At 40.9% G+C, this 23,934-nt stretch overlaps 1 protein-coding gene across 5 annotated transcripts in view; it reads left to right on the top strand.

The window, feature by feature from the left end:
- DYNC1I1 (dynein cytoplasmic 1 intermediate chain 1) overlaps positions 1 to 23,934 on the top strand; it is a 199,695-nt gene that overhangs the window by 20,311 nt on the left and 155,450 nt on the right. For 2 of the 5 annotated variants that reach the window (XM_075419310.1, XM_075419307.1), the window contains exons 2-4: positions 536 to 653; positions 3,166 to 3,280; positions 5,908 to 5,998. In XM_075419310.1, coding sequence (XP_075275425.1) covers positions 546 to 653; positions 3,166 to 3,280; positions 5,908 to 5,998 — 314 coding nt within the window. In that variant the 5' untranslated portion in view covers positions 536 to 545. The remainder of the gene's footprint in view (positions 1 to 535; positions 654 to 3,165; positions 3,281 to 5,907; positions 5,999 to 23,934) is intronic. The other 3 variants (XM_075419312.1, XM_075419309.1, XM_075419308.1) reach the window with 2 other exon arrangements.

The following is a 23,934-nucleotide window of genomic DNA, read 5'->3' as shown; positions in this document are numbered from 1 at the left end:
GAACGACAGGGGTCCTGGGATGGCAGGCGTTCAAGGCACCTGCAGAAGCAAAAGCTCTCACATGTGCAGTTTTTGTAAGTGAAATTATTACTTGTCTAAGATGTGTGAGGTGGTTTGGGGAAGATCTCGTTCTCCTACTTAAAATTGTGGATGTGGGTTCTACAGTCTGGCAGAGCTGCTGAAGCTGATAAAAATCAAAAGACTTTAGCTTCAGTCTGTAAAAGCATTAAAGCATTATTTTGAACAGCAGGCAGAAATGGGTTTGCTTCAGAAAGGCAGTTTTCTAATAAAGTTCAATTGAAAATATATTCTAAGTTCGGTGATAATTCTGGTCTAATTTCTTGAAGTAAAAACTGTGAAACAGATATCCTGCTTTCTACAATGTCAGTATAGTCCAAGGGCCAGCGTTTGTACAGATACATGTTTGTAGCAATTTTAGAAGTGCTATTTTTTATATAATTAACTATCTTTTCTCAGTGAATAGAGAAAACATTTAATTCTGTTTTCACCTTGGTTTCCATAATTTTATTTCCAGCAGAGTCAAAATGTCAGACAAAAGTGATTTAAAAGCAGAACTTGAGCGCAAAAAGCAGCGTTTGGCTCAGATAAGAGAAGAAAAGAAACGGAAGGAGGAAGAAAGGAAGAAGAAAGAGGTAAGTATGCAAAAGTGCCTTTTAGATAGCTCATGCTTACAGAAGGGGCTTGCTGAGGTTTTGACGTCTCAGTATTGTATACCCCAAGGTATCTGTCAAGTGCAGTGAGATCCTCAAACCCACATCAGTCTAACCTTAAAATCAATGCTTATTTTTAGTCAAGAAAGTTGGGACGAGGGAATTGCTTTTAAAACCAGTGCATTGCACTGTCAGATGACAACAGTTTAGACAACATGATGTGTATGTGTGTGTGTAGGAAGAAAAATCGATTTACCGCAATGCTTTTTCCTGGGCTTTCCTTCAATGGGAAGGGAGTGGAGAGTGGGGAAAGACAGAAAGAGGGCTCACATTTTTTTCAAACCATTACAATCTAAATATGTATTTTTGTACTCTGAAGACTAGTTTGATTACTAGCTAAGGTAACAGATTTACAATTATTATTCTCCAGTAAAGTAAAACATAATTGCAATTGCATTTTCAACTTCTGGCATGGGTGCATCTTTCAGTTCTGTTAAAGTTTGATTGACATATTAGTTTATTTGTCCTTGACAATATGCATTAGGTTTTTCATTAAGGGATTTGTACTTCTCTTTATTCAGTCACTTAGTGGAATAGAGGTGAGAATTGACAGGGAGTGGATATTCATTTTCATGCAAAGTCAGAGAAGCATTAAGTGATTATGTTTCCTTTCCTTCAAATGTCAACACTTACCATAGTTTAAAGCACCTGTTATCCTTTACTAATAACTGGTTTCCTTTTAAACTGACACTTTAATATTGTACATGAATTTCATGGAATTACTGTGGAAATGTGATGTGATCCAAGAAATCAGCATTCTGGTTTTGACTGTCTTTTTAATCTTTTTCAATCTGAGCCATTTTTGTGCAATTACCAGCACACCCCCCAATGAGGCTCCTGGAGTCACTAGGGGAGGCCTCTGTAAACAGAACTTTAAATGTTAACATTTTCAGTGTTCATTACTAGCCTGCTAATGAATTAGAGGGAAAGGAGACAATCTAATGGCTCGAGAAAGCTATGAAGTCCTTTCCTTTGTCCCTTGCCTCTGATTTTATGTCTTGTGGAGATCTTGTGGTAGTTGGAGCTTTCCATTGGCCCCGACAGCCAGACCCGGCTCGGGATACCCAGCTCTACAGATTATGCCGCAGCGCCTAACCGTGGCACCGTGAATGGAGTGCACTGTGATGCCTGATGGCCTCCCAGATGAAGTCTAACATCCACATAGGTGCTTAGCCATGTACACTGGTGCAGAAGACCTGTCTACAGCCCTGTGTACTGTGAAATACTTCAGGCTGGCTCATGGGAAGAGCTGAGCACAGGAATATGCCTGAACTTTGTCTGTAAAAGCAGTGTTCTCCTGCATCCTGGCCATGTCCCAACTGGAGAATGTGGGGGTGCTTCTGAATTTCAAGGTTTTCTGTTATGCCCGCATCAACATCAACACCAGGCTGAGGCACTGTGCGAGTCCTGTGTCCCAGACTGGTTTCAGCAGAAAGGAAAACCTCTGCGTGGAGGCTAGATAGGATCAGCCAATTTAGAAGCAACCTTAGGATCCAAGTATAGAGGCAGATGCCTCCAGTCATTCTCTATAAGAACTATGCTGGGACTGCTGTATTTAAGACGAGACAGCATGATAGACACAACCACTTGCATTTTGTTTTACTTGTACTACTGGTTACTGCACTAGACTACAAAGTGGGACATGGGTTCCGTTCTCTCATCTGCTTGAGAGAAGGACTACAAGCCCGTCTCTTTCGGTGGAGTGCTCTTACCACTAGGCTGGTGTATTGTTGTTTTCCCTCCACCGTACTAAACTGGGGAATGATGAGCCAAATGTAAGGGATTCTGGCTAATGCAGATGTTGCTCCTGCTGTTTCTAGGTCCCAGCAGGCCAGAGGGGGAGGAGGCTAATGTGTGGAAGCTCCAAGGAGGTGTAGATCTCTAAGCAAAGAGGGAGGGGTCTTGTGTACCATTAGTTTTATCTGTTAGCGCCCAGGGCTGCCAAAATCCTATTTTGAACACGTTAATCCTTTCCTTTGCTCCTGTGAGATGTTGACATTTATGAGAAAGTATTTTTATTGCCAACAAGTGCATGGGACCAAACGGATGCCCTTAAACTACATCACTGAAGTCCAAAGGAATATTATTTCTTGATGCTTGAGTAAGTAGGAAGGGTGCCATTTTTATTCCAGGTAATGATATCTGTTATTCTATGGTCGGCTTTTGTATTAGCTGAACAAGTTGCGTCTGATGAGTGACAGACAGAAGATATCCATCAGTGTGCTGTAAAAACCCTTGGAAATCTCCTTGTAAAGATCAGTTTTCCCATGCTTTCAGGCAAAAATACTGTTACTGATATGTACAATATAAATTATCCAAGCTATAAATTATCTAAATGTATCTAGGTGAATTTTAAAGGGCACCTATTTCCACATACTTAATTGCTAGAGCTGATTATATGTGGATGAACCTTTTTTGGTTTGTTTTAACTCAGGCTGATCTACAGCAAAAGAAGGAGCCAGCTCAGGAAGATTCTGACCTAGACCGCAAAAGAAGAGAGACAGAAGCTTTGTTACAGAGCATTGGTATATCCCCAGAACCACCTCTAGGTATTTAAGAGAAGCACACTCTAAAGCATTCAGCTCCACCACAATGAATGCATCTGTTCTATTAAAGCATGCTTGGCTTTTTTGATTTTTGGCTGTATAAGTGAAGTGAACTCTTCTCTTTGAATGCCTGCCATACCATTCACATATACCAGCTCATGGCATTTTGAACACTTGTCATTGCCAAAAACATCTGTTTCATTTCTTCAGGAACTTTTTATGAACGTAATGCAGGTTGGTTTTTCATACCAGCAATGATTTCTTTTCTGATGGATCGTTTTATCTTCTCTCACATCTACCTGATGACCCACAAAATAATATTGTAAATGTTGCACTTCATTAGCGCCAAGTTTTGTTGCAAAAATTCAGATTAAGGATTCGCTAAGGAAGGAGGAGCATAGTCGTGTGGGAAGTCCCACAGAGTTTCTTTTAAAATCAAGCAAAACTGGAGAGGCGAAATAAAAAGACAAATCACAAATAGCAAAAAGCTTGTCGTAAGATCATTACTGTAGATTTTAGATCTGGTTTCATGTGCTCAACGTCTTTTTTGGTTTTGATGTTTCAGTTCTAGAATCTGAAGTCCTCAGTTTAAAAATATACGGGCAAAGTTTATAGTATCTGAATATTGCTGCCTTCCTTCCTTCCTGTGCTTTCTTCTCCCTTGAATCCAGAATCACTGCACTATTTTAGCTGAAATAGTGGCCTCTCTGGAAGTACCAAGCCTTGTCATTAAATTCATTGGGGCTGAATCTAGGATTTTACCCCTAGATATTCTTGCCTGTAATATTTAGGAAAAACTCCAATTTGACAAAATACTGAAGCCTTGATTTAGGAAAGCACGTTAACAGATGCTTGGGTGCATATGCAAATAGGATGTGACATTCTGAACTGGGATTTCAATTCATAACTTGCATCAACCAACATTTTTTGAGAAAAGCTACTATTTTTATAAGTTATGACAATAGTGGCTGAAGCTTTTAAATACCACTTCTTGGAAGAATTGTCTGACAAGTAATGGTTAGGTTATTTTTATGTATCATAAAATATGTTTTGTAAATTATATAATGATATTATAAAATCAGATAAATTTTTAAAGTTCTAGCATTTAAAATACTCATTTTTATCTAAAAATTAGGATATATTTCCTTATCATATTAACTAAACACATATATTCATGTTGCAAATTATCAGTTCTTATCTTAGCTAATTATTTTGTGTTTGATACTATCAAAAGAATGTGAAAAATCACATATGATTCGTTTTAGTTAAATAATGTTATTTTGCCCTCTTTCATTCCCTATATATACACTCACATTTAATACATAAAGGAAGCTTTAATTCTGCCTTCACATACGCATATGACACCCAGATCCCAGTGTGAATATAGAGTACATAAACAGCTATGACATACCTGTAACCTGCCAAAGGGTTGTCACAAAGATGAATTCACTTTTCATGCTGCAGTCATTTCTGTGACAGTCTCTAGTGAGAATCCTCATGAAATGTTTGACCACATGGAAAATCCAAGTCTCTTGACAGGTCTGTCATTATACATTATAGAGCATAACAAAATAGTTTAAAGTTTTACTCCGCTAAATCTCTAAAAGGAAATGCACATGATTTAAACCAAATGGGAAACTTTGCTCTTGCATTAAAACCCCTTTTTGTATTTTATTCAGTGTGGCTGCTTTGAAGAATACTTGCATTAAATCTTGACTGGAGCCATCTCTGCGTTTAAAATATGTTTGAGAAACCATTTTAAAAGAAATCAGGATATTTTTACTTTTTATTTATTATTTCCTTGCTGAAGAGCTTCAACTTGGGCTGACCTTGAGCTATGAACTTCCTTTCCTGTTTCAGGAAACAAAACTGCCTTTGCATGAAATGTGCTTCAAAAGCCCTGGCAAGCCAAAGAGAAAATCATTTCTAGAGCTTGGGCAAATAGTATCTAAACCAAGGGAAACTTTTCCTTGAGTGTTGAAATCATGTCCCACCCAAAATGGAAAGTTTATACAACCTATATTACTTAGGAAAGCACAATTGCTAAGCAAACTAATGTGTATTCTCACCATCTTTGGGAAATGATTTTGACTTCGCTGGGTTTCCTTATTTAGCTTTTACTTTTGATGTCATTTCCACACTGCAGCCTTAGACCATATCTAATGGACACTGGCTTTTGATTTAAATTCAGAATTTGAAAAGTATGCTTGTTCTATTGCCTACTTGACTTTATCAGAAGAGTTCACTTAGTTTTTTGACAAGACTAGCCCCTATATTTCTTCATACCTTAAAAATCTTTTGCAAATCAGCTTTGAAGTATGCCCAAGAAAACAAGTGCTGTTTAATTTCCACAGATATCTCCTCCACTGATTAGCTGTAGAATCCCATTGGGCTTTCAGTCCTGTCTAAATTCATGTCAGTTTTAACACTTACAACAGACTTAAAATTCACTTGACTCTCTTCCTTTTCTTCTTCTTTCCTTTCCTTATTTGCTTTCACCATTTCAAACTCTCCTAATCATTCATCTACTATCATTTTGGTCCATTGGTTTTGATTTGTCTGACACTGCTCTTCATCAGTGCAGTCGCTGCATGTGTTAACATGGGATACCTGTTATTTTCATTATTTAGTCCCAACCCCTATGTCTCCCTCTTCGAAATCAGTGAGCACACCCAGTGACGCAGGCAGCCAGGACTCGGGAGATCTGGGACCCATAGGAAGGTAAGACATAGAGTCAATAGGACTGAATAAATACAGGTTTTTTTTACTTCACTCTTACTTCCTCATTTTTACCTTTGCTTCTGTAAATAAGAATATCCTGTATCTAACATGTACTTCTGTTTCTGCATTTTCCACTGTGTGTAACCATCCAGTAAGACTGGTCTCAAATGTGAGGTAAATAAATCCATGCAGCAAGCAGATCTCAAGCTATGAGCCCTACACCTCGTATAGGAATCAAGAGCTGAATTTATGCTTCTAAAATGGCCCACAGAAAATTGTTAATTCTGTGTGTAAAAACACTAAAAACAGGGGGAAGTGTCCAGTGGTAGAACATGTTACTCATGCAAGTTGTATTTATTCACATAACGAGTCCCCTCTGAAGCCAAGCTGTCTTGGGTTCTTGTGTGGCTGCTCCTCATGGTGCGTGTACAGAAACAGGCTGAAACACCCTGGGACCCACTGGCAATTCCACCCTGGAAACTGTGGGTATCAGAGAGTTTCGTGCAGAACGGGAGGAAAGCTGCTCTCTTCTTTTTGGAAATGGGTGATGGGGTATGTGTAAGGGATGGGCACAAGAGCAATCTTCTTATCTTCGTTTGTACAGAGGAAATAGGAAATGAAATGGCATTCCCAAAATAATTCCTACTCTGGAGAAGAAAAGAAAGGAGGATGCTGCTGGTAAAGGAGCGTTATGTTCAAGTAAGAAGAGGCGCAAGCAACTATACTGTGTATTTTGAGAAACGTGAAACATGGGTCCCAATAGGTGTTCTTTTATCAAACTAATTCAACATAAAGCTGAGCCGCCAGCTCATCCAAGTCTCTGAGCCAAGACTCTGCTAACAGCTTGAAAACACAGTGATTGCCCACTACAGTTAACAGCGCTCAGGAGCAGACACCATACCCCTATAGACATGAACACTGATGTCACAGAGCTTCAAGTCACCAGATTTCACACCACAGCAGCCTTCTGCTTAGAAAAATCACACTTCTGTAAGCTGAAAGTATATTGTGTGCCCCGTTCAGCCGGATGCAGGCACCGTCCGTTGTGATGTGGAGGTTGCACAGCTGCTGCTGAAATCTGCTCAGCCCTTCTCCCAGGTCTACCCTCTAGAAGAAATGGAGGCTGTAAAGTAGAAAAGCCCTAGCCTAAGATAGGGCAGTTGAAAACACAGAAAATAGTGCAATGCTGCGTTCATAAATAAATGCAACAGACTTCAGCAAATCAAAGTACTTTGAGCAGAACAAAAGTTGGTTTTAAGCACAGTATAGCTACTGTTCAGGGTAAAGTTATTTCCTACAGTCCTTCATGAACCTATGACAACGCTGGCTGGAGACTTCTAAATTCCTGGTTTTCTTCTGAACCTTAGTAGTGTAACTTTTTTACTGTTAAGGTGGTGAAATGCGCTTGGAAGTATTTATTCTGTTGTGACCTACGCTAGCACTTTGACTCTTTGTCAGCAACAGGCAGTGAAAGCACATGACCACATGTCCTTACAGAGGAGAATGGAGTTTGTCCTCCCTTCAAAGGTCGCAACATACTGCATTGTGGGCTTTCATTTTGGATCTATTTTCTGGCTTCTTGTGGACCTATTAGGAATTCAGCGGCAATTCCGAGACCTTGTTTGTAGTCCATCTGTTTCCCTAACATCCTCTCTGGTATTGAAAGAGCTGTGTTGTGTGCCAGGAAGGCCACTTGCAGATGTTTGCCTGGATTGATTGGTTTGTGGTAATGGAAATTCAATAATGTCTGGTCCAGGGGAATCTCTGTAAACCGTGGGTAGTATTGGGTGGCAATTATTTAAATGAGTTTGTCACTGGGTGCAGGTAGATGCACTCAGTGTGTGTTTGCGTGAACGAGTGCACTCAAGCATATATGTGTGATAGAGCAGTCAAACTTGGAGAGGAATATGTTGGTAGACCTGTCATCAGAGTGGGTAAACAGGATGAAACCACCTCAGCTGTTTTCTCTCTGAGAGATTCCTAGACCATACTTCTGATTTATTTTGACTACTGCATATATGAATGCTTGTTTATCTGTATAAGCAAAGTTACTTTGATTCATTTTAATGTTTTATTCCGTTTTGCACTTTCCTTGGATCTCCTCTCATGTCATTGTGCTTTTAAGATCTTCTCCTTTTCCCCATTCTGCTGCAAATTTGCTGTACAATGGTGGACTGAGAATAGGCATTAGAGGAGAGCAGATTAGTTCCAAAGCTGCTAATGCCCCGATCTCAGCGATCACCGTTCGTCTGTTGTTGTTGCTGCTAACAGCGCTGCAGAAACAACTGGTTCGCACAGGCTGGCAGAAATCATGCATGCAGCCTGATTACTCATTTCTGAAGTGTTCTCCACAGGAAGATACAGGTAGTAAAAAAAAAAGCTTTGAAGTCGTAGATTTTGGTTCACTACAGGAGAGAGGGCCTATTGAAAGCTTTGAAGAAAGCAAGAGATCTTCATACATTCCCATTTGAGGCAGCAAACTGTTGGTGCAGAGCTAGGTTGGGTTCATACTTCTGCGAGTTGTTGGCACTTCTGGAACTTGTCAGACTTAATACATCCATCCTCATACTGTCAAGTATATCTGATGTATGTTTTGATTTGCAAGCACCTGTGATTTCTTACAGAACAGTGAATGTATTTTAGCCAGAAATCCAGGTTTCTGACATCCACTTTTCAGGAAGGACAACTAATAAATTGGTGAGAGTTTGGACATTGTTAAGCAGTTGTTATCCTGGAACTGCAGACCTCACTCTACTCTACTTTGCAAGATGAAAACTATCTGATAACTTGCTCACCAAGTGTGATAGTTATATGGGGAGCAAAAGAGCTCCAGCAGGCAATGTGTAAGAACAGCACATTGTTTGGCATTGAAGCTGGACAAATATAAAACCAGAAAAACTTTGTAAAATTTTAAAGATGAGACAAATGAATCACTAAAGCAATTTACCTAAAGACTCTACTGGATCTTCTATCACTGGACATTTCTCATTCAGGGTAATGTGCCTGCCCAACAGACAGATAATAGGTCAAACAATAATTCATTCGGAAAAGCCTTACAGCTTTTTTGTTGCACAGGAAGGAAGGCGGTGTGGTCACAATGGTCCCTTCTGCCATACAATCTATAGACTAGTAGTGCTGCTATCCTGCAGGACCATTGTCCATTATCTCCAGCACAATAGCTAGAGCAACATTGCCTTTTCCCTGATGCCATTAAGCTTATTAGGAGAAGGTGTGGGGCGGACTGTGTAATAGTGCTAAATTATGGAACCATTTCTGTCCTGTGCAGCCCAGGTTTTTATGGGTTTTTTTTCTCTGCTTGACCTTTAGTACCACGTTGCTATTTGTCATAGCTTTTTCACTAAGGATAACACTAGGTTTTGTGAGCATTCCAGCTTCACCCTGAGCTATGACAGCAACAGTAAGAATGAGCAGATGTTAGATCAATAACAGTGCTAGAAACTACTGACACTTTTCTTTGAATACTTTCAATTGGACAGGAGAGCCAGCTTTTTTTTTTTTAAGTGGTCTTGGGGATCTATTCTGGGTAGGCAGATTCTGGAATATTTTAGCATAACTGTGCGCTTAAGAAATAGGTTGGGTACCTGCTGCTCTTAGTTATCAGGCTGCTCTGAACAATTCGTTAGGGTCCTGTTGTTGCACAGTGAGCAACCTGCCTATCTCCACAGTGCTTTGCACACCCCACTTCACTTTTCTGATGGCTGTGTTGCTTGTGCTACACAGAGAAGACATAAAAATGACATCACAGCCTGAACAGATACCTGTCTCTGGATAGATGGGTTGTTGGTTCACTGGGCTTTCTGTTATGATGTATTCAGACATGACTCATTTTCCACAAGACAGTGTTGCAGGATCCTATGAAGATTCTCCTTGGAACAGAGTATGCTTGGCTCTTTCAGGTGAAGTATTTTGTGTAGGGACATTGATGCCCGGTGTCCTGTTGTTGATAGTCAGCTTATACAGACAGGCATAACTGACACGTAGATTTCAACTAACTAGATCTGAGTAAATGTTGTGAAGAAAGGGTTGGAGTTAAAGGCATTTGCTGAGAGTTTCTGTGCTGTGACATGGTGTGAAACGCAAATCTGCCTCTTTGAGACTACCAGTATGGAACTTCGTGGTAACTATATGCATCTCAGCCCTCCCTAGTAGATGCTCTGAACTTTTGCTACGTTAGTGTGCCAGAGAGGCTGCTAGCTATCATAGTACAACTGTCATGAAACAGTGTCCATGGGGAGGCATGTTTTACTACTCAACATACCTTAGACATTCATAAATCTCATCCTCTCACCACGCATACCCATGGTTGTGTTGTCTGGGAAAGTACACAAGGACAGACCTTGTGCAGTGCTTCTGAGCCAAGCGGTGCAATACCAGGTCTTGTGGGCTGAGCAAGGTCTCTGGAGAAGCCCCAGTGTCCTGTCACAGGTAGAACCAAAGCACTAGGGTCGGTCCGTGCTTTGCGTGCCAGCTCAACACAGGATAGCAGAAATACATCTGTGCTGGAAGGATGCAGTCCTGTGGCTGGGTAACTCTCATGCTGATACAAGCCCGCGTTGGTATGCGTTCTTGTATTACCCGCGGGGGATCTGGGTCTTCACCCTGGAATATTGCACATTTGTAGGAGATACATTTGTGGACCAAGGTCTGATTTATCCGTGTGGCCCATTTTTTACCTGTATCCTTTGCTGCTTCTGTATGTTCCCAGATAGTTTTATTACCCTGCAACAGTAGGCTTGCACAGTAGCATCCGACTTATTGTTGAGCTGGGTTGCTTGAGTGTGTGTGCAATGAAGTCCCATGCATGCACCACTTCCCTCTGTGCATTTTGGACTGAAACATGAGAATCCCATTAGCCTGCATATAATGTTTCCCACCTTCCATCTGTTCAGTAAACTGCACCAGGCTCAGCTGTCCTAGTTGTGTAAAGGTTAATGATTGCCTCTCCTTCTGCAACAGCTTCATCTGTGCTCTTTTACTTTTGAACTTGCAAATTTTGCTGCCTATACATTTAGATATCTCATTATTTTATGGGCTCCTGTAAAGACAAATATGATAGGAAGAATTCTTCACCTTCTGGTAGCTTCTTTTGGAGAATGGTTCCTTCAATGTGGTATTTTGTCTGGTGTAAAATAATGCAAGGTGGATTATTTCGTACTGTTTCTCTCATAGTCCATTGGTTTTGGTAGTTTTGTCTGGCTGCAGCTACTCATTCTGTAATTATTTTTCTTACTTGGATTAGGGCACTACATAATACTTAGCTTATATCTTTTTTACATAAACTATGTTGCCATTCCATTGGTATTGCAGTTTTTGAGATGTGTTTGATGCGCTGAAATTGGTTATCTTCCTTCAGTGTGTGAAGTTTATTTGCAGTAAAGCCGGGTCAGTCCTTATTTAGGTGAAGCTGTAAATAATTAATGAAAGTTCCAGTGACAATGAGTTTGAGAATAGCATTAGGTAGCAAAGAAAAGAAAAAAAATAAAGGGAAATCAGAATTATCAAAGAGATTTTGTAGCAGTGATATACCGTAGAAGTTAGAACTCTCTGGAATCCCGATTGCCTCATCATCACTTCAGTTTTTAATATCTAGATAAAAAGCACTGCAAGAGCAATCCTAGAAATAGAACAGCCGTCTGTAATGCTGGAGGACTTTTCTCTGAGGAGCAGTGTCACCTTTGGCTTTGGCTGTTGGCATAATTTTTTGTCCACTGTGTCAGCCCATCTTGCAGTTACTGTGACCGCTGAATGTGTTCCCCATTGTATTCCAGAGAACACAGTAGCAGCTGGCCTATAGGTTGGATGTCCTTACTGGTAGGGAGTGAAGAGCACATCTTGTCTCTTGTTCTCTTTTGGAGTTTGCTGAAAATATTAGTCTGCATTCCGTGTGTTTTCAGCAGATGTATTTCTGGCTTCCTTCTATCTACCATGGCCACTTTGAGCCATTTGTATAAAAGAATATATAAAGTATAAAAAGAAATACATTAGAATATATTTTCTTACACTGTGTTGATGTCCACCCCCAGTTTGTATTGGTCTGGGAGAAACAGATGTAATTCCTGTCTTTTTTCTCTACAGCATATTATTTACTCATTTTTGTATGGTTATTAGGTGTTCTGCTTTATAATACAATACCCAAATGCGCAGATGATAATTAATCCTTCATTGCTTCATGTCTCACTCTCAGACAGAAACGTTTCTTGTTTCTCAGATATACAATCAAAAGGAAAGCAGTACTCTGGAGCATCAGGGCACCAAGTGAGTCAGGGCATGTCATTATTTTACTTACCCTTGTACAGTTTTCTATTTAATCTTGCTCACTCTCAGTCAAGTGAAAAAAAAAGGCATCTCTAGTTAAGAAGTGTGTTCTTACTGCATAATATTTGAAATCATAAAGATTTTTTTTTTCTGATCTCTGTGAGTATATCTAAATGTCATTAATGTCTTTAGGTTCTGTGCTTTTTAGGCTTTTTGTCTGAAAAATCAGACTTGGCAACTCAGCTTTTATTTTTGCTGTTTTAGTTTTATGCAGCTCCTTACCTAGTACAGTAATATAACACATTGACAAGCTGAAGAAAGTGTATCAGAATGCCATTCTCCCTGTTAAATGTCTGCTTTGCTCTTTAATTAGACAGATAAGGCAAAGGAAGAAGGTGGATCCTGGTCTCTATTTCATTTATACATGAAGGCTGGATTATTGTAGTAGATCATCTTTTACAGCCCATGCAGCATATTTTCTATCTTCTCTTTAGCTGCAGAAAACATGTCTCGTAGACATTAACAAAACCATGTTTCTGTAAGATCTGTTAAAACCACTGCTAGCATAACCATATCGCCTAGGGCTTAGCTACTTTATCATTAAGTAAATGCATTTGACAGGTTCTGTGCAACGATACTGTTTCATCATTGCCGCTAAGCTCTGCATTACCAGCATTCCGTTGTGTTACCGCATTCACAAATGATAGGGGTCCTTCTTGAAATGTGACCGGTACAAGCAGGCCTGTGTTGTATTGCCTCAGAAGTAGCAGCTGTAACAGTTATTAGCAGCAGATATCTTTTTATGTTGGTTTTTTTTTTAAGATCAGTTTATATGTACAAAATGGCTTTTAAACGTCTGTTTTAGTGGTGTACATATTTCATAGATGGGCTGAGCCAAAGGGAAGCACAGAACAATATAAAGACTCTGAGAGAGCTACAGGAAAGACTGAAGGAAAATGACTGCTTTATGGCGACCTTCACTTGAACAGTGTTTTATTCAGAAAAAGGATTGTAACCCTAGAGACCGTTGTGTAGTGCAGACATGAGTCTTTCACAGTAGACAGTCAAGAGAAACGGTTTCTTGGCAGCTAGAGGCAAACGGGATAACCAGTGGGATGCTGACGTTGCCGTTCCATTTTGATGGCTTTGGGCTTGGTATGGGATGTTTGCTATTGCATGGTAAGGCAGAAGCACACACCCCAGCTGTTAAATTTTTCCCCATATAATTTACCATGACACCCTCATCAGGATCTCTCAGCACACATGTTTTATCTTGCAGTTTCCAACAGTGTTTGAAGCCAAATTGTGCCTTAAGCCTTCTTGACCTGAATCGTGCTGGCATCTGTGAAGGAGTGACAATGTCAGCCTCTTCCCCTTGCCTGGGGGCACCCTGGCTGCCTCAGCTATCCTTTCTCTAGGAACTCTGCTGCTTTTTAAAGCGATGCTGCAAATCTCTCATGCTTCCCACCCCCAGCCCATTTACAGGACAGTGACAGGGCTGGCCAGTCCTCCTCCCATGGAGCGTGGGCTGCTCGGCGTGAGTGGCTGCGTTGAGCTGCTCACACACATCATGGCTCGCCCTGCATGAGTTAGTATATGAAGCTGGAGGAAGGCAGGTTTCTTGCAGCCTTTTCCCTCCTTTTGTGCCTATACAAGAACAACTACAATCCTTCTGTTTTATATTCAACATATGTTTAAGCCCTAGATATCTGAAGCCTCTCCCTGCCATTTTTTTTTTCTTTTTTAGCATATAAACATAAGCAGACTCCTTAGGGACTGATATTTGGCAGTTGCTTTCAAGTGTCTGTATATCTGACCTAGAAAGTAGAGGCATGCCAGTTACAAAGTCAGAATAGTCCATATTAATTAGAATCATCTGCAATCCTTTTAGCATATGAGCCTGTGGCATCATTAAGGATTTTCATGCTTTCATTCCTGAAGGATGGATTGAGTTCAGTCCTCTAGATCTTTGATTATTTTTCTCATTAGCAAGCATCTCCATGCTATAAATTAAGGGAGAAGGAAAGATTACCATTCCCAGGGTGCTTCATAAAATGCCTTGGAAACCTGAGCCCCAGCTGCACCCAGAAGAAAATAATACTAACGTATAAAGCCCCATTTAACCATTTAGGTTATCAGCCCAGCTGTAGTTACTTCTCTGTAGTTATTTCCAGGCATATCATGCATGTATTCAGTCAGAGAATCAGATGATTTTAGGGACTAAAGCACCAATCCTCTTAAAACAAAACAACTTACTTGCTAAGGCCAGCTCAGCTTAAATGGTTCTCTTGAGCAGAATTTCATCTTGATTTAACTAAATTGTGTGAGATCACCTCCTATGTTAAACTGTTTAACATACTTAAACCGGTGCAGTTTGTGCGTGTAGATGTTTTCTCCTTCACTACTCTATTAAAAAGCCCCTTAAAAAGTCCCCCTTCACAATTTTATATTTAATCTGGAAAAATAAAAAGAGGATCTGAGTAGTTATTAATTTTTTAGGATTTTTCTTCAAATCTGTAAAATGGAAATTGCTGCCACTGGAAGGATATTGGTAAATCTCCAGATCGTGGTTTGTTTTTTTTTTCCCAAGGATTTTTGAAACAGTCTAAGTATTCCATATTAATTTTTTCATAAGCAGAGCATTTTGGTTTCCATTTAAGACTGGTTTTGATTCAGAAATTTTAGTTGTGTTTATTTACTTTACTAATTCAAGATCAGAATATAATTTCTGAGCTGGTCTATTGAAAGACAGATAACTGGGTCATGAAAACTTCTGATGTTTTGACTGTTGATGTGAAAAATTTTTGATAACTGTTATACAATGAGCTCTTGTTTCAACTTAGTCTTAGCAAAAATATCATCCCCTTCTGGAATGATTTTGCTCTTTCTAGCACAAAATAAATTGTATAAAGGAAGGGAAACACCAACTCTTCTTCCAGCTAGTAGTTACTGGATTTTAGCACTGAAGCAAAAACGAAAATCTGCTGAAATCTTTCACCTTTTACTTCAGCTGAATAGTAGCAGACCTGATAATTGTAGGTTCCAGCCTTCGGGTTACCTCTTTGACTCCTCTGATAGTCTGGGGATTGACTTTCCTATATTTGACTAATGAATGTGACTTTGTCTTTTATGCGGTTGTATCCAAAGCCCCTTGAAGTTTATGGGAATTCTTCCTGTACATGCATATCCATGGACTCTGGATCAAAGTGTCCTAACGTGAGTACTGTGGTTCCTTTAAAGTACCTGCAAGAGTTGATAACATGTAAAACTTCTGCCGACAAGTTCTTTATTTACATTTGTGATCATCTGGTTCTGTTTTATTGCATGGACTTGTTCTTGGTATAAAAAACAAGAAGAAAATACTGTTTTAGAAAAGAATTTTCAGGGTTTGGTACAAGAACGAAACAACTTGTGCCTTCCCCCTCCTGAACCTGTTTTTTACTACCGCACTTTCAAAATGACTGTTCATGCTGTCGAGCTCTTACAGTGAATCTGTGTCAGTTCATAGGCTCAGCAGAAGCTTCCATCCATTTGACCTTCTGTCCTCGGAGATCCAGCCTGTTGCTCACAGTGACCCTCCTGGTAAACCAGCATAAATTTGCAGACTAAGATTTCTGTAGCTATAGCATACAAATTGTGAGAATGACAATGTTTTGTTACAGTGCCAGGAGACTGTATTCTGTACTGCAGACCTGAACCAAAGGACAGTCTTTAAATATATCAAATAAGTTCAGCAGATTGAATGAATTTAACTGCCGATTTAATTAGTGGAATTCTGTGAAATGAAATCAACAAGGTGTTGGTCCCGTGATATGTCCTTACGATTAAAGGCATGACAGAATTGTTCATTCTGATTAAAAGTCACGTGGATTTTGAAAATTATTAAATACATTCAGCAGCATAGCCTTGGTTTTAAATATTATTTGTGCATCATTTTTGAGAAATATATATTAAAAAAGAAAAAGAAGAGTATTTTAAACTCATGCACTTCTGAGAAGGGCTGTGCTGGTTGCCAGGCAGCTGAAAGATAGCGCTCTGCTCTCAGGGAGGTCATAGTTGCTCTTTTTATTGGGGAAGACTGGAAGTCAGAGGTGTGAGCCTGTTTGGAAGTGCAAGTGCAAACCCAAGTATCTGGCTGTGCTCCAAGAGCGGTGCCAAACTCCTTGTCTGCTGAATGTATTATGGCATTTTATTTTATGATCAGCAGCCCAGATCCAAACACAGGAATGTGTGCTGAAGTCGGAGCATACTGCTCTACGAGTGTAAATGAGCGTCTTGTTGAGAGGCGCATATCCTCCCTAACTGCCGATAGCCATCTTGCTTATAATGTGCTTCAGAAAACAAGTAGCACAAGGAAGGTATTTTCTTTTTCCCAATCCTTTCAAAGTGGAACAGATCCGCAAAACAGAGCACAGATGGCAACAGAATAGTGGCTTAAATGCAAAGCATCAGTTGAGACAAGTGGTACTTTTCCATCTCTGAGTAGTAGCCTTGTATCTTCTTCATGTATTTTGTTTTGGAGACACACTTTAAATGTACAAAAAATACCAGAAAGTGAAAATTATAGTGGAGAAAATTAAGATTATAAAAATCTAGAATGAAAGGAATAAAACCAAACAGCTTATCTATACACATATATGTATTTAATCATCTACAGTAATATCTCACCAACAGTTTCTTAGTTCAGATTTTCCAAATAATTAACAGTAATGTAGGAGCTTTGGAGAAACTGATGCAACAAAGTAGGTACAGCCCTCCTTATTTTATAGATAAGTAATTATGCAGACTTAAATTCACTCTGGTAATATTCAGACCTTCAAAAAAAACTCCGTCTAGATACAGGATAGATTACATATTGAAATAATCTATAATTTATCAGCAATCCTGGCTAACAGGGGAGGTCCCAGATGACTGGAGGATCGCCAGTGTAACACCCATCTACAAGAAGGGCCGGAAGGAGAATCCCAGGAACTACAGGCCTGTCAGCCTGACCTCGGTGCCGGACAAGATTATGGAGTGATTCATCCTGAGTGCGCTCAACAGGCATGTGAAGGACAACCAGGGGATCAGGCCCAGCCTGTATGGGTGCATGAAAGGCAGGTCCTGCTTGACCAACCTGATCTCCTTCTATGGCCAGGTGACCTGCCTAGTGGATCAGGGAAAGGCTGTGGATGTTATCTATCTAGACTTTAGTAAGGCTTTTGACACTGTTCCTCACAGTATCCTCCTGGAGAAACTAGCTGCCCATGGTTTGGATGGGTGTACTCTCTGCTGGATAAAGAACTGGCTAAATGGCCGAGAGCAGAGAGTGGTGGTGAATGGAGTTCAATCCAGCTGGTGGCTGGTCATGAGCGGTGTCCCCCAGGGCTCAGTTTTAGGTCTGGTCTTGTTTAACATCATTATCAATGATCTGGATGAGGGGATTGAGTGCTCCCTCAGTAAGTTTGCAAATGACACCAAGTTGGGTGGGAGTGTTGATCTGCTTGAGGGTAGGAAGGCCCTGCAGAGGGATCTCGACAGCGTTTCAACAAGGCCAAGTGCCAGGTCCTATACTTCAGTCCCAACAACCCCATGCAACGCTGCAGGCTTGGGGAGGAGTGACTGGGAAGCTGCCTGGAGGAAAAGGACCTTGGGGTGTTGGTCAACAGCCAGCTGAACATGAGCCAGCAGTGTGCCCAGGTGGCCAAGAAGGCCGATGGCACCCTGGCTTGTGTCAGGAATAGTGTGGCCAGCAGGAGTAGGCAAATGATCATCACCCTGTACTCGGCACTGGTGAGGCTGCACCTGGAGTACTGTGTTCAGGGTTGGGCCCCTCACTACAAGGACACTGAGGTGCTGGAGCATGTCCAGAGAAGGGCAATGAGGCTAGTGAAGGGTGTAGAGAACAAGTCTTATGAGGAGCGGCTGAGGAAGCTGGGTTTGTTTAGTCTGGAGGAGAGGAGGCTGAGCGGAGACCTTATTGCTCTCTACAGCTGCCTGAAAGGAGGTGTACTGAGACAGGTGTTGGTCTCTTCTCCCAAGTAATTAGCGATAGGATGAGAGGAAACAGCCTTAAGCTGCATCAGGGGAGATTTAGGTTGGATATTAGGAAAAATTTCTTTACTGAAGGAGTGGTCAGGCATTGGAACAGGCTGCCCAGGGAAGTGGTGGAGTTGCCATCACTGGAGGTGTTGAAAAAACGTGTAGATGTGGCACTTCAGGACATGGTTTAGAAGGAATGGTGGTGTTGGGTTGATGGTTGGACTTGATGATCTTGGAGGTCTTTTCCAACCTATGATTCTATGAAATTGCAGATAATACTGGGTTGTAATTTGCTGACATTATTTGTTATCGCATTGAAAAAAGGTATTCAAACGCGTCTTAAGAGATGTATTCTACTCGTGATTTTAGAATGGTTCTTGTATCTCACAGTTGTTGCATCCAGTATTTTTAAGAATGAGTTGAGTGGAACCTGTTTTTCAGTATATTGTCCATGTGCAGGTGCACAGTTCTTAACGTAAGCAGTTCTGAATCTTTTGGAAATTGTAATCCAAGCCTGTATTTTAAGCATAGGGCTCCTCCTTGCTTCAAACTCAAAACCAAGAAACCTCTTATTCTTTGCAGTCTTGGACTTTTTAGTTCATTCTTTTTTCCTACTTCACTTCTTTTGCTAGTTGCATTTGAAGCTAGAAGAAAAGAAAGCAAGAGGCAGACTGAAGTTTGCGGGCTCTCAAGTCGTTCTCCTGTCAATGCAGACAGCCCCTTGGCTCTTCATCGGGTGCTAGCAGGGAGATGAAAGAGAGAGCACAGAGTCACAGAACCAAGAATGGCTGAAGTGGGAAGGCATCTCTTGAGATCATCTAGTCAACCCCTGTGCTCGGAGCAGGGTCACCTAGAGCAGGTTGCTCAGACCGTGTCCGGTTGGATTTTAAGTCTCTGAAAAGATGATGACTCCACAAACTCCTTGGTTAACCCGTTCCAGTGTTTGACCACCCTCACAGTAAAGAAGTTTTTTCTTGTGTTTAAGTGTAATTTCCTTTTCTCAGCTTGTGTCCATTGCCTCTTATCCGGTCACTGGGCACCACCAAGAGAAGTCTGGCTCTATCTTCTTTACTGACCCTCCCAAGTCACCCACCCAGGTTAGCTGGGCTGCTCCCCCCCCCCCCCATTCTTTGTGGACAACCACCTCTAAAACCTCCTTGTAGCTGGAATCAAAAGTTGGGTGCTCAGAACTGCTGCATGGAGCAATCTCCTGCCTTTCTGTTCCTATGCCGAGAGCCTGTGGTGACAGGTTTCACTGCTGGAGCACTTCATTTAGGTGCCTGACTAGTCACATTCACATCATTTTAGAAGCATTACTGTGGTAAGCAAAGGTGCTTTGAGACTGCGTATGCTGTGGGTGAGTCCGTATGCTGTGGGTGAGGCCCTCTATTTCTGGTCTTTCAGTTTAGTAGCGATCTATGCTCTGCTTAATGTGATCAGCCTTTGATCTCTGAAAACCTCAGTGCAGCTGAATCTGTGGAGTCATGGCACACTCCTTCACTGTATTTTAGGGTTAGGAGGGCATAGCTATTTCCCACACAAAGGGTCATTTTAGGACCTTGCTGTTGCTGCAAGTGAAGATGCTGAGTTTAGGACCTGTCAGGTCTAACGGTGCTTCATTAGAGATACTTACGGAGATCTCAGTTCAGCAGATAACTCGGGACTCGGTACACTGTCAGTGCAGTTTTCTTCTGGTCTGGAATGTACAACAGCTCTTGGTGACAGGAGATGCCACAATATGGTGTTTGTTTTCCTCTAGTTCTGCTTGAAGGTGTGATTTGCAGTGCGGGAAAGAGATTTCTGCCCTGCGAGAGACCCCTTGGGAAAGCAGGGTTTGCTGTATTTCTGTGAGTAGCTATTTTCAAAAGCATGGATTTTCAGGCCGGGTTGCTCTTGACCTGGGAAGGGAGAGTGGGGGGAGAAAAGAAGTCATGCAGAACACGTGTTTTGTGGCGTCAGCAACAGATGAGGGAGGATTTGATTTTCGCTTCAGGGAAGCAGAGTCACAGCTAAGCTGCCAGCAAATTGCACACTGGTTGAATGAAAAGTGTTGGACTGGGGCACTTACCAGAGCCAAGCTGTACTGCAATCTGACCGTGATTCTGCATATTAAATATCATTTGATGATGATAATTTAATAAGGATATGTATTGGCACTGATGCTTTACATATTTTGTATACTACCACTGAGGCCAGACCCAAAGTTGTTTAAATCAGATGAGAAGTTCTCATGGATTCCAGATGGTTTTAGATGACAGAATCCATGCTTAATTAATACATTTGAAGGTTGGGAACTTTCTAAGAGAGTTCAAATATTTTGTTTTTAGTTTTAGTTTATTTATTTTAGTCATTTCCTCATTTTTAATCTACATAATCAACATTATGCAATCAGAATAAAATCTTCTGGAAGTAAGGTTCCACAGGGCATCATAACAGATGGCAGAGTGCCTGGTTTTCCATGGTAATGGTAGTACAGAAAAGGGAATGCTTCTGTTCAAATTCCTGTCACCTCCCACCTTAAATTTTGTAATGCTCTCTGTCCTCTTAAAACTGTGCTCTGAATATCTCCGTAATGCTTTAGACATTTATTCAGAATAGAAAAATGTAACAAGCTGTTTTGCCATCCAACCTGTTAATAAATGTATGACATCTGGGTCTCTTCCTCCCATTCGTTTCTTTCTGCAAGTTATTCCCCTACTTACTGGGGAGAAATGAGATGCATCTGATACTTTTTCAGTACTAAGAGCTGGAACAGTATCAGCATTAATACTGTCCTAAATTTGAGAAAAAAATAGATTATTGAGATCATAATACTGGGCAAAAAGAGAATACTAAAATACGCCTATCTAAAGGGAGTGAAAGCAGATCAGTTTAAAGAGAGGTAGTAACACTCGTATCTTGTCTACATAGTGCAAGATCTGAAAGTCCTCATTCCCTTCAAGCTGCTTTAGAACAATCTGTTATTTGATAATAGTTACAGCTTTTTATCCCACAATCAGCCAAGGGCAGTTGTTGTGCACCAAATGCGTAAAAGGAAGATTAATAGCAGGGCTATTGTTTGTCACTGTGTGGGAGACTGATACAGCAACCAGCTTTGAAACAATGTTGGGTAGTTCTGAGTAAAACAGTGTCTGTGCTGTCTGGGTGGTGGGAACGGGCTGGTCTGGCTTAGTCCTGCCTGGGCTGCTTGTGCTCGGCGAGTTTTCAGAGACCCTTCCCATGCCGTGTGCCCTCCCAGGAGGAGGCTCAGTTCGGATGGTCTGCAGCAGATGTGTGAAAGGACTGGAAAGTCCAAGGGAGCACTACTTTTCCCTGCTTGGCCTAATGCTCCTCTCTTTTCCCCATAAAAATGTTAAGGTAAATGTCAATATTTTGTATCTCTTCTACATAGATCTGTGCCAAAATCTGTTGAATCCATTCAGGGGGACTTTCACCAACTTGTGCTCTCTGAAAGGGTCCAGAGTGGGAGCACCTCTGCCTGAGTGCTGACCTACTGGTCAAACAGTTCTGGGCTATGCACTTGACTTTGGGCTCTGTAATGTTGCTCCCTCTGCCCCTGTCTTTGGGTGACTGGAAGTCAGCTTTCTTTTATGAAGACGAAAAAAGAGGAACAGCACTTAGCTCTTTTCTTCATTATGAAATCTCTGGAGAAAAAACTCGTGCATTAGGTTTGAAAAAAGATTGGCACCGCTTTTGCACTGGGATCCAATGGCATTTCACAATCCCCACTAAGAACTGTCCACAGGAGAACAAGCATAATGGTGATGCTCATCCAAACGATCAAGGAATGTCATATGCTATGTCTGCTCATCACAAACAGATTAGCTTTAATTTCCTAGTCTGGATGACAGCACAGGCTATTCAACATCATCTTTGGGTTGCTAATCTTCAAAGAATCTATTTCTTTTTCAATGTTATTGCCATGGAAACTGGCTACATTGCAGGTCCAGATTACATCTTTACTGTTCACTCACTTTCATTTTGATTTGCAGACGTGCTTCAGGTGCAAGGAAGAGGCAAAGGATAAATCAATACTGTTCCTTGAAACATCTAGTCGCTCCCTGTGCTCTCCAGCCTCCACTGTGTGAGTGTAGCCACTTGCGTTCTGTGTCTCCTAGGGCAAGAGACTTGAAACCTGGAGGTCTGCTACCTGCAGCCTCATTTTCTGTGATAACATTGCTCAGCCAAGCCTGAGAGGACAACACAGCAGATTGCTTCCTTCTCTATTTTTCAAGCCTTTGCAAGTGTTAACACAATGATGCAGAGAGAATAATTACCATTAGGAGCAGAAATCTAGGAAATGTTTTGCAGATGCACTACAACTGCTGAAAACAGGTATAATCAGGAGTCAGGGAGAATTGTTGATAAAAGTACATATCAGTGTCAAGAATGGTGAAGTCTCTACGTCAGAATCCAGATAATGAAGTACTTAAGGGAAGAACATGTCTCTGCTACATGTCTGGTCTGCTTGTAACAAATGATGGCCCGAACCATGCGTGTTGCTGTTCTAATATTTTGGGGATTTTAGTGCTGTCTTGAGTGTGTGAGATCTCTAAATTTATTTTGTTTAGGCATTCAGCTGAGTGCAAGGTAACTGTGCCTTCTTTTGTACCTTGGTCTGGATTCTTAGAGTTGGAATGGAGGGGCTATACCTCTTTAGAGACCTGTGACAAGCTTTTGTTTTAATCAGATGATAATGGAGTTCTTTCTGACGGAATCATCTTTATCTCTTGGGAAATTTTGTAGGTTTGAAAGTGGATGGAGGGGGGTGTTAAAAACTAAAATGTGTTATGTATGTTTTCTTTTGAGTGTTTGGAAAACCTGGACTTGCATGTATAAGTAGCCCCTAGGCAGCTATAAGATTTGAAACTGGCATTTACATGGGAAGTCCTAATATATGCTGCTAACCTTCATGACATTACAAGAGTCATTTTCACACAGATAGCATTTTTAATGGATTATCTATAATGCATTAGTCACTGATGCCTTTGTCTTACTTCAAGCATTCGGATCCTTACATCCACTTTCCTTTTCACTGTACTTGAGCTACAGTCAAGTTACAAGGAAAAAATCTGTTGTTTATTACTGTACTGTTTTTTCTCTGACCTTTTTGTAATAGAGTTTCATTTTGGAGAAGACTTTCTGTGTCACTGTAAAGTCTTTCATGCCAGTACACATCACTGTACATCATAAGAAGCTGAGGGGAAGAAGTGCCCTTACGTTGCATGGGAAAGCACCTTCGCATTACGATTCTTCATTTTTTTTGTACATACAGGGTGTTGAGATTGATTCTCTTTCACTCTGACACAACAGAGTGCAGCACATGCCTTTGTCTGTCTCTCCAGAGAATGAGTTATAACTGGTAATAGAATGGGTGAGTTTACTAAGTACAGGAGGTAGGAAAATTATGTGGCTTTAAGAGATCTATTTCTAACCTAATTCAATAACTTGTTAGTTTATATGAGTAATTCATTGGCAGAGGTTGCTATTGTTGCAGAAAGGCTTGTGTAAATTGAGCATGGCAGGTTATATGGTTGGTTTTGGCTGAACATGGTAATATTATGTTCTCTGTATCCTCAAAGTTTGTATTCAGAAGAAATGAGGGGAATTTTTAATTTTGAGGACTATCATTATCCAGT

This window comes from Opisthocomus hoazin, chromosome 4, assembly GCF_030867145.1.
Source record: "Opisthocomus hoazin isolate bOpiHoa1 chromosome 4, bOpiHoa1.hap1, whole genome shotgun sequence".
Classification (NCBI taxonomy): domain Eukaryota; kingdom Metazoa; phylum Chordata; class Aves; order Opisthocomiformes; family Opisthocomidae; genus Opisthocomus; species Opisthocomus hoazin.
The sequence above is the reverse complement of the archived record's forward strand: the minus strand, read 5'-3'. Positions and strand labels throughout refer to the sequence as shown.